General features: G+C 34.5%; 1 protein-coding gene across 1 annotated transcript in view; it reads right to left on the reverse strand.

Moving 5' to 3' along the window:
* Positions 1-17,295, reverse strand: part of CCDC178 (coiled-coil domain containing 178) — a 113,888-nt gene that overhangs the window by 19,813 nt on the left and 76,780 nt on the right. Inside the window, 1 exon segment of the mRNA XM_026841456.1 lies at positions 8,979-8,986. Coding sequence (XP_026697257.1) covers positions 8,979-8,986 — 8 coding nt within the window.

Here is a 17,295-nt window from a genome sequence, read left to right on the forward strand (position 1 = left end):
GACTTTTTCTTTTGGACTGCCTTTTTTAAGCAATGTCCCTACAAAAATTTGCTTGATACGAATATACTCTTGTATCAATCTTAGAACATACAAAAGAATGAACACTTAAGTTCCAAGGTCCTCCAGAACAGTTGGGCTTCTTCAACAACTCTCCTTCCTTTGTCAATAGAAGCAACACAAAATGCTGAAAAAACATTGATATTTTCACAAAAGATTTAAAGGAATTTAGAAAACAATTTGGATCATGATATTTTTACCTGCCTTCTTGTCTTGAAGTGTTTACAATTTGGGAATTTAAATATCTTCAAAGACCTATATTATTATGGGTGAATTTGACAGAAATTTCTTTACCTGAAAACTTCTTAGAGTACTGACAGCCTTAGATCCATGATTACGAGTCTATGCCTTGTCTATGGTGTAGACCAACAAAATTTACCAACTAAACCAAAATACTTTTGACCCTGCCTTTGAAAAAAAAAAAATAAAATTGGTGTTCTTCCAGCATGTCTTTTATCTATATGGGAAAGGATAATTAAACACTAAAACTAACAACCACCATGTAGAGCAGAGGTTTTTATGATACCAAGCTCTGCCTATAATCTAGTAATCTAATCTTTTTCCTCAGGTAACAACTATCAAGATCTTGCTATTCCAGGAAAGGACATCTTTTGAGATAGCACAGCTAGGTTTTTCTGTTCTCAATAATCCAAATACTCAGATCTTCATAGCAATATCCAGATAGGGAGAAATCCATATAAAGATGTATAGCAATCAGTAGTTAACTCTTCCATCAGAGTCATTTGGATACTAGGGAACCAAACATCTATATGTCAGAAACATTTGAGTGTCCAGCTTGCAGAATTTGGAAAATAGTTGAAAAGATGAGTTATTTTACCAATTCACTGAAATGAAAGATACAATAGTTCTATGATTTTGATATTATTTTGAAAGAACAAAGCTTTTATTACAGAATTCAAAACCATGGAGTCTTTGTTTCCTTCAGTAGTAGCTGTAAAGTGTGAGTAAATTACTTTTGGACTGGAAAAATTCAGCAGAAGTCAAAAATCTGCCAAAATTCCACTTTGCATTGCAAAAAAAACCCCACAACAGATCAGAATGGCAGAACAGCAACTTTTTTCTTTTTTTTTCTTCTGGAGTTTTTCTTCAGTATAAAAATATAATTCTTAGCCTTATTTCATGATTAATGAAATTAATTATCAATATTTCATGCAAATAATTTTCAATTTAATCATTTCAATAGCTAAAAGTGATGATTACCTCAAAAGTCACTACAGTAAACAGAAAAAAATGGAGATCTGGTCCTGAGTGGCTCTAAAGATGGATCCATAGTGATACTGACTAGAAAGTTAAAATTCTACAGTAAAATTCTAGATGTAGAGAAAAGTGCTGCTCTTAAGGGAAAAAAAAAAAAAAAAAAAAAAAAAAAAAACTCTTGCCAGCAATTCTAGATTACACAGATCAATCAAGATTGTGGATATCTCAGCTACTTTAGAAGGATAGCAATTTAGTCTCTCCATCTTCTCCCATGATCAATGTACTTTTAAAACTGCACTTGCCTCAATTCTGTGGTTTAAGATGATCAACTTTCTGGACTCCATGGAAGATTTATCTTTTCCTCAGTGTGAATTTCCTATTTCCAGCCTGTAACACTCATTTTATTCATGGTGACTGGATCTAGTATATCACAGTGATGCTGGTGATGAGATCATTTTTTTCTCTCTCCCTTCAAGTTTCTTAGTGAATAGGTCTAGTAGCACTTTTTTTTTTTTTCCTTCTCCACATGACTTTTCCTTATTCTATCTAAAGATAAAACGGTGACACTCAGTAAACTGTATTTGTAAGAAATATTCATTTTACAAAAGATAAATTCAATTTATAACATTCACCCCATCTTCTCATAAAGTTCAAAGATAACACAATGTGATACTGAGAAAAGGATTCAACCCCACATCCTTTGTGTACGCTTCAAAATTTAAAGAGCTTTTAGACAGTCATCATTTAATACTCAGCATTTTTGAATGTGAAGAATCCATCACACTGATGTGGATGAAAGGGTAAAACTGTACACTTTATATGTAAATCTCAAGTCTTTTAATATACTGGGTCACCAGATTTCTTTACAGAAGTAGAACATGTTGAAATTCTTATTCCAAATAATATGTTTGACTTCAGAAACTTTTTAAAGAGCTAGACAAGCTGAAACTATCTGTAATTCATGTTTGGCTCTTCCAACAACAACTATAATTTGAATTGAATACATGGAAGTCTTCACAGGAATGGGTAACTCTCATTCCCATGTGCTCCTCCACATGGTATCCATTCTGAGAAAAGGAAAGGGAGAAAAGGCAGAGGTCTGTCCAGCAACATGGCATCCATTAAATAGGTTTTGAAAGAAAACAACACAATCTTTCTAACATGTCCGCAGAGGTCTATTATTTGAGGCCAATTGTCTGAAGGTAGAACAAATCTAGACATCCACACTGCTCTTCTACATGTATATAAGGATTGATTGCAAGTCTTCATCTTCCCAAGTCATCAGGATATGAACACCTTTTAAAAACTTCAAGTCTTATTTTTATTTTATGATGTGGTCTGTTATGATTTAAACAGTACAACGAATCTAAAAACAATATTAAAGACTTAAGATGGCATGGACTGCTTTGTGTTATAGCCAGTTTATTCCATGTTTATCCTCTTGTTATGACAAGATCCCTCGGACAGTTCTGCACTCTCTGTGAATATCCTGGCCTTCCTGACTGAAATGTGCAATAATAACTGCATTGAATGGTTTAGCAATTAGAAGGACCACCTTAAATCTGTATCCAAACATCCTGAGAATTCTCCTGAGGAAAGGTACACTTACCAAGGATTGAACAAGAACTTGCCACAGGAAGGATAAAGCTAAGGATAGTATAATCCTTGTAGAGTTTAAGGTGTAAGTATTCTGAGGATACTTAAAAGGATAGTTACCCAAATGATAGCTATAGAAACATTATCCTAAGTAAAAGGATTTTTTTAGAGCTTCACATGAATGTGAATAGTCAGACTGAAAGCATTAAACTGAAATACTGGAATTAGAGGAGTTGATAAGGGGAAAAGATTCATAACTGAGTGGTACACATTCCTAGTCACTTTGGTGTTTTCAAGAAGCAGCACAGTTCAGCTATTGCCTGTCATATGATCACAGAATGGTTGGGTTGGAAGGGACCTCTGAAGGTCATCTAGTTCTAACCAGAGCTGCTCAAAGCTCAGTCCAAGCTGTCCTTGAACACTTTCAGGGATGGGGCATCCACAGCTTCTCGGGGAAACCACACCAGTGTCTCACTGGTGTTTCAATCTTTTGCCCCAGTGTGAAAGAAAGTGTTTAAAATATCCTTGGAGCTAAATAAATACTAAACTAAAAAATGCTATCACTCTGTTTAGAAAGCCCTATCATGCTTAAAACTGAGTGTGTATTAAAGGCACCATCTGAGCAGAGGGCTAAATAAACAATTAAAAAATATTAAAAGCTATTGTAAAGTGTTGCATATTTGAATTTTTTTCTTTTCATTGAAGGCTTGACTAGGAACTTCTGTTTTTTTGAAGCTAAAGAAATCAGGAATATTTTAAAGAATTAGTATAAAAAGGTTGACAAAACTGCATCAAATCTCACAGACATCTAGGCACATATTTAAATGAGTGGATATGAGTAATTCTATTGAATGTATAGAATTTGAGCTTAAGCGCGTAATTCTAAAATACTCTACAACCATGTACTAAAGCAATAGTAATCTTGAATACATATGTGCCCATGCACACACAGACACAGACATTTAAAAGAGGAGGGGGTTTTTTTCCAAACTGAAGCTATACAATGACAAAATTGCCTCAGTTCAAAACATATCTTTGTGGTTTCTAATAAAGACCACACAGAATCCATGTTAAAATGAAAACTTAAACCACTTATATTCTAAGTAGAATGAAGACATACGGACCTAAATCTTGTATAACATATGAAATGCTTATGTATGCTTGATACATAGGACTCCATTAGATACTCTGTCACTGTCCAAATACAATTTTCTTTTTTTTTTTTTTTTTTTTTTTATTTTTTTTTTTTTTTTTTTTTTTTAAATGAGTCAGTCAGAAACCTCTGATAGCACCATTTCAAATGCAAATAATTCTGTTCCAACTGCCTCTTTACATTAGCTAAATGAAGTCATCAGTAAACAAAATTGGAAGAAATCTTAACACAACTGCTGTAAACAACTTTAAAAGTTTTATATCCCAAAAGATTAAAACTGTTAGAAGACAGTTCAGATTCACTGGAGATGTTCACCACTGATAGAGTTTATAGTCAAAAAATAATCTCTCTCATCTCACCCAAACTGATACTGGTCACAGCAAATTATAATCAAAGATAGATTTCTTGGAGGGTGATAATACCATTAGATTTAAGGAATTAAAAATACATGAAACTTTTGAGTTAATGAACAGGGTCCTTAACTGCTCATTTAATTCAAACAGCTGTTTGTTAATGCCCTAAGCAGTGTCATAAACTGTGAAAATACTGTTGAGTGCAAGACACTAGTTAATGCTATAAAGCAACACATGCTCTAATATTAAAAGGATTTAATGGGATTAATAGAGAATAAAACATTAACTCCCTATTATGATGTTTTTAGGACCCAAGGGCAAATTCTGGCTAAAAAGGACTCTGGTTCTAAAAGCACAAAAAGTAAACTATAGCACTGTACAGCAAATCATGGCAATTTTATGCTCCTGAAAAAACGTGGAACCCTGATAAGATCACATCTGTTCCAATCACAGACTGGATAAAATCACTGTTTACTAAAGTCCTAAATAACTAAATATGTGGAACCCCAACAAGATCCCATCTGTTAAGACTACAATTTGGATAAGGTCCCATTACAAAAATTTCTATATAATAACATATTCACTACATATTAATGAAAATTTTTATTTTCTTCAGTTTCATCAATTCTTTCATAGGCATATACAATATTGTAAAAATTCTACTGCATAGTTAACCGGGTTGATGAACATTAATAATGTATTCAAATTTGGATTGTCACTTCAAAAAAAAAAAAAAAATCAGGAACTAGTCTTAGTGCTTAAGCTCAGTCATATGTTCTTAATTCTAGTTATTTCAAATACATCTATACAGTATCTTTCTCATTCCTAATGCAATGACAGGCTTGATAGTATATTTGTATGCAAATGACAGAAGCTTATTATTTCCAAAGGTGAATACTAGTTTTTCTGGTTTTCTTTTGAAAGAATATTCTAGGAATGAAACAGAAAGTCTGAATTTACCTTTATAGGTATAGCATATTTGAAAATTGTCAGTAGTAGGAGAATTTTTTTTAAAAAAGTTAATACAGTTAATAGTTAATACTCATATATAAATAAAATCTACTACAACTGCAATACCTTTTATTAAAAAGTCATATGGCAGAAAAAAAAAGAATTAAGGAACTGGTCTTTTTTCTAAAGATTGAAGGAAGCAAGGTTAAACATTACACTTTCAGGTCCTATTGTCCTCCAAAACATTATTAATTGTTTTATAGGGTAGTAGATAAAATTATATTTACTGATGTACTTTTAAATTAAAAATAAACCTAGCGATATTTTCTAAGCCATATATTTATAATTCTTTGGTTAATTCCTGTATTTACGATTTTTTTAACAATAATTTGCAATTGTACTTGCATAGTAAATATTTCCACCTGGAAATCTCAGATCATGACTTTTAAAAGATCACAGGACCAGAGAGAGTAGACCCCTCATTTTTAATAGAAGTGAAGGCTGGCAAACACCAAAAAAGCAATGAAAGATGTGAAGGTTCATAATTTCTACTTAAGTTCATCGAGAATACACATTTCCAGTGCTTAGTACTTCAAAAGGAAATTGTTTAAAACCAGTCACCTATCCAGGGGATAAGAACTAGTTACAAAGTAGTGGTCTTCAACTAAAGATGTCTTTAGATTCTCATGTATCGGCCTTTTCCATAAAAATACAGCAATTATTTATAGAATGAGGGAGAAGGAATGAAAAAACAAGCTAAGAAATAGTTTTCCACATTTAGACAAACTTTAAATATTTAGAAATGCTAAGCAAAGTATATTGAAAAATCCAGTTTCTCCCAGCAGAGATTTTAGTTTCAGATATGGGCTGCTGGGGTTTTTCTGTTATTTTGTTTTAGTCTGTGAATATATAAAGCAAAAAAATGTTCCTGAATGTTTATATTAGATTCCATCTGCAATAAAAGGCTCTCTTTCCCTGACCCCTTCTGGCAGGTAAAACCATCCTGACCTTTTACCTTGGGCATATGTGTATGCTTCCCTATAGACTTTTTTTTTTTTCTGTTTAAAATACAGCATTCCAAAGATCTTTTCTGATTTCTCTTCCACCTTTCTCACTGTGTTACATATTGGCAAGTCAGCTTCTCCATAAATCCTTTTCCCATCTCAACTTGCTTATATGTACTGAGCCTTTAGAATTTGCTTCCCTATAAAGTTCACGTGGCTGCATTGTGTGAATCTGCACCTTATGATGCCGGTTCTAATTCAGTGGTCATCACTTAAAAGTTAGTATTTGCCAAATGTTACCACATAGTAATATTTGCCAAGTGTTACTATGTGTTCTGAAGTCTTACAGTGCAGACACAGAGGCTGGTACTAAATGCACAGTAACTGTGTAGAACTCTCTAGAAAATGCTGGGCATCTTTCCTTCAGAAGGTGGCTACTCTATTAGTGTCACTTGCTTTAAGATTTTCTACCACACACAGGTTCGCAAAGACTTCCTACTTCTTAATAAAAAAGTGATTAAAAAAAAATCTAAATAGAAGACATTTCATATCATAAAACTTTCAAATATATTGTTTCCATTATACATATTCAGCAGTGCTCGTTACTAGTAGCAAGTTTGTCTGGCTAGGATAGAGTTAAGTTTCTTCGTAGCAGTTCTTACAGTGCTGTGTTGTAGATTTGTTACCAAAACTGTGTTAATAATACATTAATGTTTTAACAGTGCTTGTACAGTGTCAAATCCTTCTCATGTTTCTAACTCTGTTGCTCCATTGAATAAATTTGGGGTGGACAAGAGACTGGGAGGGGACACAACCAGTCAGATGATCTAAACTAACCAGAGATATTCCATGCCATAATGTCATGCTCAGCAATGAAATGGAGAGGAAGGAGGATAGGTAAGTAGCCAGCTTTTGCTCAGGAACTGCCTGGGCATTGGTCTGCCCATGAGAGGTGATAAGAAATTGCCTTTGCATCTCCCTCCCTCCCTCCCTCCCTCCGTGCTTATTAAACTATTTTTATCCTGATACACAAGTTTTCTTGTTTTTACTCTTCCCTTTCTCTTCCCCCATCCTGCTGGGAGTAGGGTGTGCAGGAATTGAGTCAGTGGCTCTGTGGACTTAGCAGACATCTCAGATGAGCCCACTACAAAGTTAGGTGACAGAAAATTACCTAGTAGTTCAAAATCAGGTAGATTCACACATCCCTAGAAAGAAGTCAAACAATTTTCTTCTTATTATCACTCAATCCTGATAGCATGGAGGTGATATGTATGATAATTTTTTGTTGTAAATTTCTTTTATAAATTCCAAAGTACTTCATCACTGTTCTCATTCATTAATTTAACCTGTAAAAAGGAAATTCCAAGGTCAAGACTGATACTCTTCTTTAACTATAGTTTACTATATCTAAATATAATGTTGTCTCCAATAATGGTAAACTTTTAAAATCTTGCAGTGCGTGGTAAACACAACAATCCAGGTTAAATTAAAAAAAAAAACCAACAAAACAAACCCACAATCAAAAAACCCCCAAAACAACCCAGACTGTTGGTTTTCTATGGAAATCAAAAGAACATTTATCACAAAAAGCAGTATTAAGTCTGTTTATTGACAGTTTATTATGAATTTTGTGTTCTAGGCTTCCCAAAGGGGGTGAGGGCTGAAAGCAGAAAGATCTGCTTCTTTCCTTGGTCCTGGATGCTGCTGCACGGGCAGATGAAGCCTACTGAGGAGAGACTGGGGGATATGCCCTTTTCCTGAAAACCACTGAACATGTTCATCTGGAAGAAATTCCTAGAGTATAGGCTAGAGCATGCTGAAAAATCACACAAGAGTAGTAAACCTGCAGAATGAGCAAAGATTGGGAAACTCCTGAGAAGGGCAGGGAGCTGATTGTCAGACAGATCTCAAGGGTGCTAGAAAGCAGTTTCAGGTTCCCTGAAACCTCAGTAAAATTGAAGTTTTGTTGTTCTGTTTATGTTATGTTGATGGCAAGAAGAAGAAGTCACTGCAATGGCACAGAAGTAAGCCACCAAGTCAGGAAGATTTAGCAGATTCTTTGGTGAGAAAGTTCTGTTACTCAGGAGACCACCTGACACAACTGTCTTCACAGTGCTCGCTGCTCAGAAGAGAGGAGAAGAAATGTCTTACTGTGTCATAGTAGGACTTTCCTCTAGCCTAGTATTCTTGGCAGCAAGAGATGTTATTTAGGGAGAGCACATGAGCTTTACTACTATCCAAGAATTAGTCCCCCACTGCTCCAGCATCCACAGTCACTGGATTGGGCACATGAAAGAGTATGGCACATCCATGCTACTACCTTTAGCATTAGTTTATGGAACTCTTGTCCACAAACTTGTTTAATCCCTTTCAGAACCATTAATACTCTCTGTTTCCACAAACTCTTGTTTATGGAGAAGATTATTACTGACTGGGTGAAGAAAAAGTACTTTTAAAAATCTTAATTTAAAACCTATCTCCTACTAGTTTTGGTAACTTGTACCTGTCTCTAGTATTGCAAGATTTGTGAATAATAGTTCTATGTTCACCTTATTCAGTGCCTCTGTGGCTTTGTCAATGAGGCGCCTACCACAGCTATTTCCAAAAAAGATTCTAGAGGCTTTTTCAAATGTGACTTCAGAAGACAGCGAGGTCTCCACCACCCTGAAATAAGCCCTGCTGCAGAAATTTGAGATTATCCTCTATCTCCATTTTCTAGAGGTTAGGAATATGAAAATGAACTAGCTACCTAGGCGTCTGAAGGATTTGGGGATATCAGGAAAATACCATCCTGGAGAAAGTGTTTAAACTGTGTAACTTGTTTTGTATCTCTTGGAAGTAGGACAGTTGCATTTTAACTGTCCCTGACAGTTAAAATCTTAGCATGAACGATTAACGGACTATCATAGGTGGGAAGGAGTACATAAACAGATAAGACAGCTAAGGTTAAGTAAACCATACTTGTGAGGTTATTTTGGAGAAGACCTGAGATACAGAGAAGTATGGAAAAAGAAGAAAATTATTTTCCTCTAAGTAAATTTGTTCTAACAGGAAAAGTTATTCAGCCTAAAAATCAGACTTTGTCTCTGCCAGGAATATGAGGAAGCTATCTGATGAAAAAAAACCAAACAAACAACTGTAATTGAAATGATAAGACACAAAGACATGCAGTAAATAGTTGTATTATATTTCAGAGATGTATGGAGGGAAAATTTAACAAACTATCCTTATAAGAAAGAACCCTGAGGAAGGAAAAGCCACAAATCGGACTCAAAGAGAGACAAATCATTCTTAAAAATTCAAAGAGGGAATCAATACATCCAAAAGTAACCCAGAACTGAAGCGTGTACATCCTGGATTACTAGACCAAAAGATTTAATTTCAAATAGGACTCACGGTATCCAAGTCTGTAGTGCATTTGAAATTGTGTAAGTAGAAAAAGAACAGGCTATTTTTTCCTCACTCAAACTTAACATGAGAGACTGAATACCATTTAACCTGATAAGAAATGATGGGACAAGAAAGAGACTCCTAAAAGCAACCAATGCTCAAATTTTAAGAGAATTCGGTGGAATTAATGGAGCTAGAAAAGAAAAATATGAACACAGAAACCAAAAAGTATTGTAAGGACACAGATTTAGAACTCACGTCTATGTATGGCAATCATGTGATAAAGCTGATGCTTGTTAGACCTACAGTTAGGTCAGGCAGCTATATATAGAATAGTATAGCATATCAGATGTTACATATTATCTAATCAGGACCAGTCCTGGTGGGTATAAGTGCATGATAAAGCTTTCCACTAAAGAAATGATCTAATTCTTGCATCAAAATGGTGAAGATTGCTTAATGCAGTTGAGGGTGCCTAGGATGAACACTAGATATTATTGAAATTTCAGTGGACCTTAGCCTTTGTTAGATGAAAGAGGTGAAATTGGTGCTGGATATATACATCATCAATGATTTCCAATTGCCACCCCAAAAAACAATAATCCCTCTCATTGGTCTCAAACTGTGACCCAGAAATCTGTTCTATGTATCCTAACAAGTTCAGAGGAATTTAGGAAAGATCTTTAACTGAGATTCCAGAAGGTCTGGAAATAACTGTTAATGGGATTGTCTTGGAGCCCCAGATAATCCTCTGATGTGTTAGATGGAAAGTCACGTGGTATAATCAAAGCCTGTGCTGACTATCAGAAGTTGAAGTTTCTCTTCAGATGCATTTCCCACAGCCTTGCTTTGATGAGTTCCTGGGAAAAGACTGCAGTATTAAGAATGACGCTACTGAATGAACGTTTACTGACATATCTTCAATGCCTACATCACTAGGACCCTAACATTTCAAGATCTGGAAAGTCTCCTCACTTTGAGGAAAAGGTGCAGACTGTTCCACCTCAAAGGTCTGGCAAGTTCAGTCTCTTGTTACAGTAATGAAAACAACTATGTGTGAGCAGAACTTTGGGGTAGAAGGAAGAATTGCAGTTTATGTACATGTCAAAATGAAAGGGAGCAGTTCTGACTTTGTATTTGTATTTACATTTTGGGGAAAAAAAAAAAAAAGTCAACTAGGCTAGAGGGAAGTGAATTGTCATGGGGATGGACAAATCCTGAAAGAGCTAAGTTGGGATGGAAAGTTTTAATGCAATGTGGGAGTAATCACTGCGCATAAAACTACATCTAAAGAAATTTTGGAGGGGTGAAATAAGAAATGTTATGGTAGAAGGAAAATTTATAAAGAAGTTGATACTATAATAAAGAAGGAATACTTTGTTGAAAAGTAAGTAGTAATATCATTCATTCAGATCTTACGCTTTCCAATTTCTTATCTGAAAAGGAAAATGGAGAAGGAAGAGGAAGAAACCTTCTTTATATTATAACTCTATTAACTTCCCATACCATTTACTTACTACAAACACTAGGTTATCTTAACAAGCTATTTCAAAAACATGCAAATTAATCACAAACATATGTATTTAGCCATATACAGTGATTTTCACTGGAACAGAATGTTTACAGGAGTAACTAAATGAATCTTCATGGAATTCTAAATAGGGAATCTAATAAACAATAATTCTTCTATTATTTCTACTGAAAATTGATGTATTCTTACAGCATTTACATACTGAGAAATTTTTAGGAACTTCGAGCCTGTAAATGGTTCCTCTAATTCATTAGTAGACAATATTGCTCATTGAATATGAATTCCATCTCAATAAACTATTTTAATAAAACTACCTATCATTATGCGATCCTTTCTGAAAGGATTTTACTAATGATATTAATAATATTTTTTGCAGTTGCCATAGCTGCCAGAAAGGAGAAAGGAAGAATATAAAAAAAGAAATGCTTAAATAGAAAATGCAGAAACACTTCCTTATACTCAGGAAGTGTTATCCACAGATGTTGTAATGAACACAAGTTAAAGGTAACAGTTCCACAACATTAGCTCACCAGCATATTTTAAATCTTGTCTTTTCATATGCAGAAATACTAAAAATCTTCGTAGTATCAACTTGTCTGTGGGTGCTGTTGCCCACAGTATTTTCACAAAAGAGAGTTCAGAAATTCAAGTGACAGCAAACCATCCAAGATTAAAGGATCACTGAAGCAAGGCATTAATCAACACCCATAAGAAAAACTTCTTCCATTTCAGGCCCCAAGTTTTCCTCTTGAAAGACTTATGACTGACCAGAAACAATTAATGAATGTCTTGCTAACACTGTGTTTTGCAGCTAAGCCACATACAATAAATCAGTTCTGTCAAAGTTGAAGGTTTGGGGTTTGAATGGGGAACTTGATGGTAACCTTGTCTCTGGAGCTTCTGGATCAGCTGGTAGGAGAAATGGCAAAATCTCTGAATCATTAAACTAATTTGGAGTAAGCAGAATCCCATTAACTAAGTGGTTTGATGATCTCTGGTAGAGGATGTAACAGTGAGAAAGAAATACATACAATCACATTACTTCAGTAGATACTAGCAAGTTCTCTGGGAACCAGATCCTTAGCAGAGAATGGAAGAAATCTACCTTTCTGACAAGATCAGAGATATTCCTTATTTTCAGAAATCTAAATTAAAATTTCCTTTATAATCTGTCCACTTAAGCAATTTACATTTTCCTCAAACTGTCAAACAAAATAAGTTAATAACAATGAAGCAAATACAAGAGAAGTTATGCAATAAGGACCACCCCTAGAACCAAACCACTTTTTCCAGGACTGCCTCTAAACTATTTAGACAGTTATCTGTTATATACCAGAATAATTTTCTCATCCTCCTTTTTAGTGAAGATTGTCAGACATGCGCATTAGAATCTTGTCTATCACAGTTTAAAAGGCATTTAAAATAGCCTCAGACAGACAAAAGCCATGTTCCCACTGCCTGCTATTTGCCCAAGAAACATTGTTTTCAACTGCAAAAAAATACTCTTTTATGCAATCTTGGCACCTAGTACTGCCTGTGCTGATGCTGGAATCAGCTTTCCTTCTGAATATCATGCAACCTATCTGCAAGAATTCTGCGATGCAAGTTGCATGGCAAGGACTATAAGAGTACATCAATCAACCCTGCACATAGCTCAAGTTTCTTGCAGAAATTAAGTATCTGGGGTTTGTTAGACCACTATATAACCTCAGTTATGACGAGACGAAAATAAAGTATATGGTGACTTTAGCCCAACAAAGCAGAGAGTGGAATAACTGGTAACACAATTGGAAATGAAGCTACAAAAAGGGAAAACATAAAATGTGCATTATCAGTATCTATCTGAAACTTTCACTCTGTTCTTAACTTCCACCTCAGGACCAGAATATAATTAGTTTTTGAGGCTTGAGGATAAGCACAAACAAGTACTTGTCCTGTCAGAGTAATATTCTAGCAAATCAACCTATTTATTTGATTAGAGTTCTTTATTTACATTTCTTTTTGATTATGCAGTCAGTGAATACAAATGAACCCTAAAAGGTAGATTGGGTACCCAATGTTCCATCTTCCCTCTAGCACATTTGGAGATAGTGTCGTATATGTGCTTCATTTTACTTCCTTCCCTTGCTGCTTTTCTGTACAGATAGTTCTTTTGCACTAGTAAAACCACAAAATTATGCTTAAAGATTTTGGAGTTTTTTCAGTTAGGCAGACTTATTTAGACTGATGTTTAGCCACAAGTACAAATGCATAAGAAAAGGGCCTTCCAACATTCCTTCAATATTCATTATGTTTCCTAACCATTCTTTGTAAATCAAAACCTCCTTTACTTTATTACAAGTCTTCAAAAATCATATAGCTTGAGAAACAATTAGTATAAAATATCATATTAACACAAAAGTAATTTTCCTTTTCCCCAGTAGTTCACTACAATCTATCAAGATACCTAAAATGACAGAAAATAGATATGCTATCAGAAGTGCTCAATTTATATGGCATCCCCTTAACACTCTGGTAATTTTAATAGCGATACATACACCCAAATTACTTGTAATGGGCCAAAGAAAACCAGCATCAGAGAAAGAATAAATTTGTCCTGATTTTTGGTTCTGTGCTTTAAGTCAAAATACTACTCTTTATGCTGCTTAAATCTTGTGGAAGAGTGTGTTCATACCTATTCTGAGAAAAATAAGAGAAAAACTGTGGAGAGCACTCATGGTAGGTTGAGATAGTGGCCATGGACTGCACAAATGTACAGATATAGATGCTACTTGAAGCACTTGAACAAGCAATATCTGTTCATCTTATTTATTCAAGTATCTGCCATAAAAGACTGCCTTGTGTTTTGGGATTCTCTATGAGTTTCCCACATGTGGGCATAGATGTGATTTACTGACTAAAGAGTGTTGAAAAGAGCACTTAGCATTTGTGAAAATGTTCAAAACAGAACACAGAATCTTAGTCTCTTTAAAATGCTTCTATAATCCATGAAAAGAATAGACTTCTTCAAAAGACAGGTAAGAACAGCAGTATAATTATTTGCTTGGAAACGCTCTTGAGACTCTGGATAAAAAATTATCAGCTAACCTTCTCTTCCCATGCTAGGGACTGAAAATGTATCCCCACATGCCCAAACCCCACCTAATTTTGGGTACACATCCCTCATCCTATTGCTTAGAAATTGTAAATGAGGTACTCACTATCCTCTGACAGCCCACCAAATAGCTGCAATCTGATTGTAAGAACATAAAGTTACATGTATTCTTGCATTTTCTGTACTTTTTAACAACAGTTTTCTTCTTCAGCTGTCACTACCTCTATCATTTTAACACAGAGCCTCCAATTCTTACCATTAATAAGTAAAAAAAAAAGGGAGATAAAACCAAAAAAGTGAAAGGATTGTGTTAAGATTCTGTCAGAGTTCAAATTCACCATAGGCTGACAACAGATGAGTCAATATATTTTATGTTGATGGATTTAGATAGAAGACAATATAGCATTTTTAAGAGCAAAAAGAACTTCTTACACATTAAAAAATCAAAAGGACCCTTAACAAAACATGGATTTTTCTTAACTAAACTCATACCAAGATCTGTAGCCATCTTCATCTTAAGGCTGAAAGGGAGATTCATGAAAGGATCTAGAAAGGATCTAGTCTATAACAGCGTACAGATTAGGGGGGAAAAAAAAAAAAAAAAAAAAAAAGCAAGCTTTTCCAAGTCACTAAAAGAGAAAGCATTTATCATCCCTACTTAGTAGCTATGGATATTGACACTATGGACTTCTGGTTATCTCCAGAACTGGTGGTATCAATATTTTAGGTTGTTGAAATCTATCACATCATGAGAGCTACAGGTGCTGTTTTTCTCCCCCTCTCGAGTATTCTTATGATATTTTAAAAAATAACTCAAACGAAATATCTAATACATTAAAATTACAATCCAGAACTTGTTAGAAATTCTTTTATCTTTCTGTGTAATATCTAATTTTTAAGTTTAATTTTCACTTCACAGTACTCAAGATGTAGATGCAAAGAAAGGTGAAGAGAAAGATGGATAATAATAGTCATTAATTTTGTCACTAAACAATGAGGCATAGCCTCCCAGTTTTTATCGCTGCTGTCAAGATAGAATATTAGTATTAAACTTTGCCTTTGTATGTATACTGTGTTTCCACATTCATTTGTATCAAAAATAGTATCAAAACTGTTTACAACAAAGGGAAAGCTAAGGCCAATAAAATTCTTGTTAAGACAGTTTGAGCTTCATATCTAGAATCGTAGGTACAAGATAAATGTTTATCTTTACTATAAATATTTCCTACTCTTGTGGGATCCATAAGATCACCACTGAAAACCTAGAAAAGATCCATGATGGTCTGCTCTGAATAGACAAGCATTTTATGAATTTGTTTATGTTTTCAAAAGAATAATAAGTCTCAAAAAATATTGAGAGGAATGATCAGATAAGATAATAAGATAAAAAAGTTAAAGTCACTTTAAAATCCATGTCATCAAGTATCATGTCAGGATTAAAAATCAGGATTTCCACAAATTCAATGTACTAGTCGGCACTAAGGGACACCTGTCAGTGAAGCAGAATTAGAATAATTTCTATCTTGATAACCTGTTTTCATCTTGGATAGTTTTAGGGAAGGAAAACTGAGCAAAACATTTCTATTCTCAGAAGAGAGGTAAATATTTACTTGCAGGTGCACATATGTTCTATGCTAAAGTGTGGCCAGGGTTTAATATAGCAAAAAGGAGTTGAAAAATGGAACACATTTTTCAGCTTCGCAACATGGCAGTCAGCAATCCAATGGAAATATGTAGAAACAACACAACAAGAAGAAACAACAAGAGACTTGCTGCTGCAAGTAACTCTAAGATACTACGACATATAAATATTTATCCCAACAGTACATACCACACTTAGTAATTACTGACTAAGCAAGATTACTAATAATGTGGGTTTTTTTTTCAAATTCTATCATTCTTCACAACTTCAAGTCATGTAAACCAGCTTTCAGTTAATTTTGCCCTACCACATTCTCACAAATTTACTAGCAGATCAAAAGAAAAATTTCTGATTTAAAAAAACCCTGTTGTTGTACAAATTGAAGGGCAGATCAAAACCAAAGCAATAGGAACTCGTTTTGATGTGGGAAGAAAGAACCAGTGGTTGTGGCTTCTGAGCTTGTTACTATCAAATGCATGGATGTGGCAAGACAGCTACCTGGAAATCAGTGTTTGGCATTTTGGATGAGGTTTTGGGCTTGAGCAAGGCAAGAATAGAATCTCTCACAGTTTTGGAACAAAGTATCTTTGCATTAACAGCTGATTTTAAGGATGGGTATCTTAGAGTCTGCTGAGCTAGAAGCTAATACTCCTAAATACTGCTAAGCCAAGAGTACAGGTTCCAATGTTATAAAATCTTTGATTCTTAGTGTAACAGCAGGGAGATATGGACATTAAAGTTCTCTCCTGCAGCACTGTTTTGAAAATAATGCAAATCAATTTCAATACAAACTGTAACCTTTATAGATTAAAAATAACAATTTATGCATTTATAGATAGTATAGTGTGGCTACACAAAAATTGGAAGAGTATGTTGGAAGGCATGGCTGAGAGATATATATGATGTTTCAAGGCCCTCTCCCCTCTAAGGATTCTGAAAGTTAAATAGTTCTTTTCTCCCCAATGAAAGACTTAACTAAAATAAGCACTATGAACAAATCTCCAACTGTGAACTAATTAAAGACAATTCCCTTTCATGGTTTTCTCACTAAATGTCATTTGTGATTTTATTTTGCTTTCCCAAGTTTGTCTTACTTTACATATCTGTCCTCTATAAGGTTAATGCAAAAAACTAATTATTTTAAGTACTGGACAATATAAGCAAAACCTCAGGAAGTTAACATCAGCATTTATTAAAAGTCTGGGAAAAAAAAATTAAACAGTGAAAACGTGTGCAGTCTCATACTAGTAATATTCTTTAACTTCACCAAACAATAATACCGTCCCACCCCACCCCTGTCTCTTAT

Source organism: Athene cunicularia (assembly GCF_003259725.1).
Source record: "Athene cunicularia isolate RWA chromosome 2 unlocalized genomic scaffold, athCun1 chr2_part1, whole genome shotgun sequence".
Classification (NCBI taxonomy): Eukaryota; Metazoa; Chordata; class Aves; order Strigiformes; family Strigidae; genus Athene; species Athene cunicularia.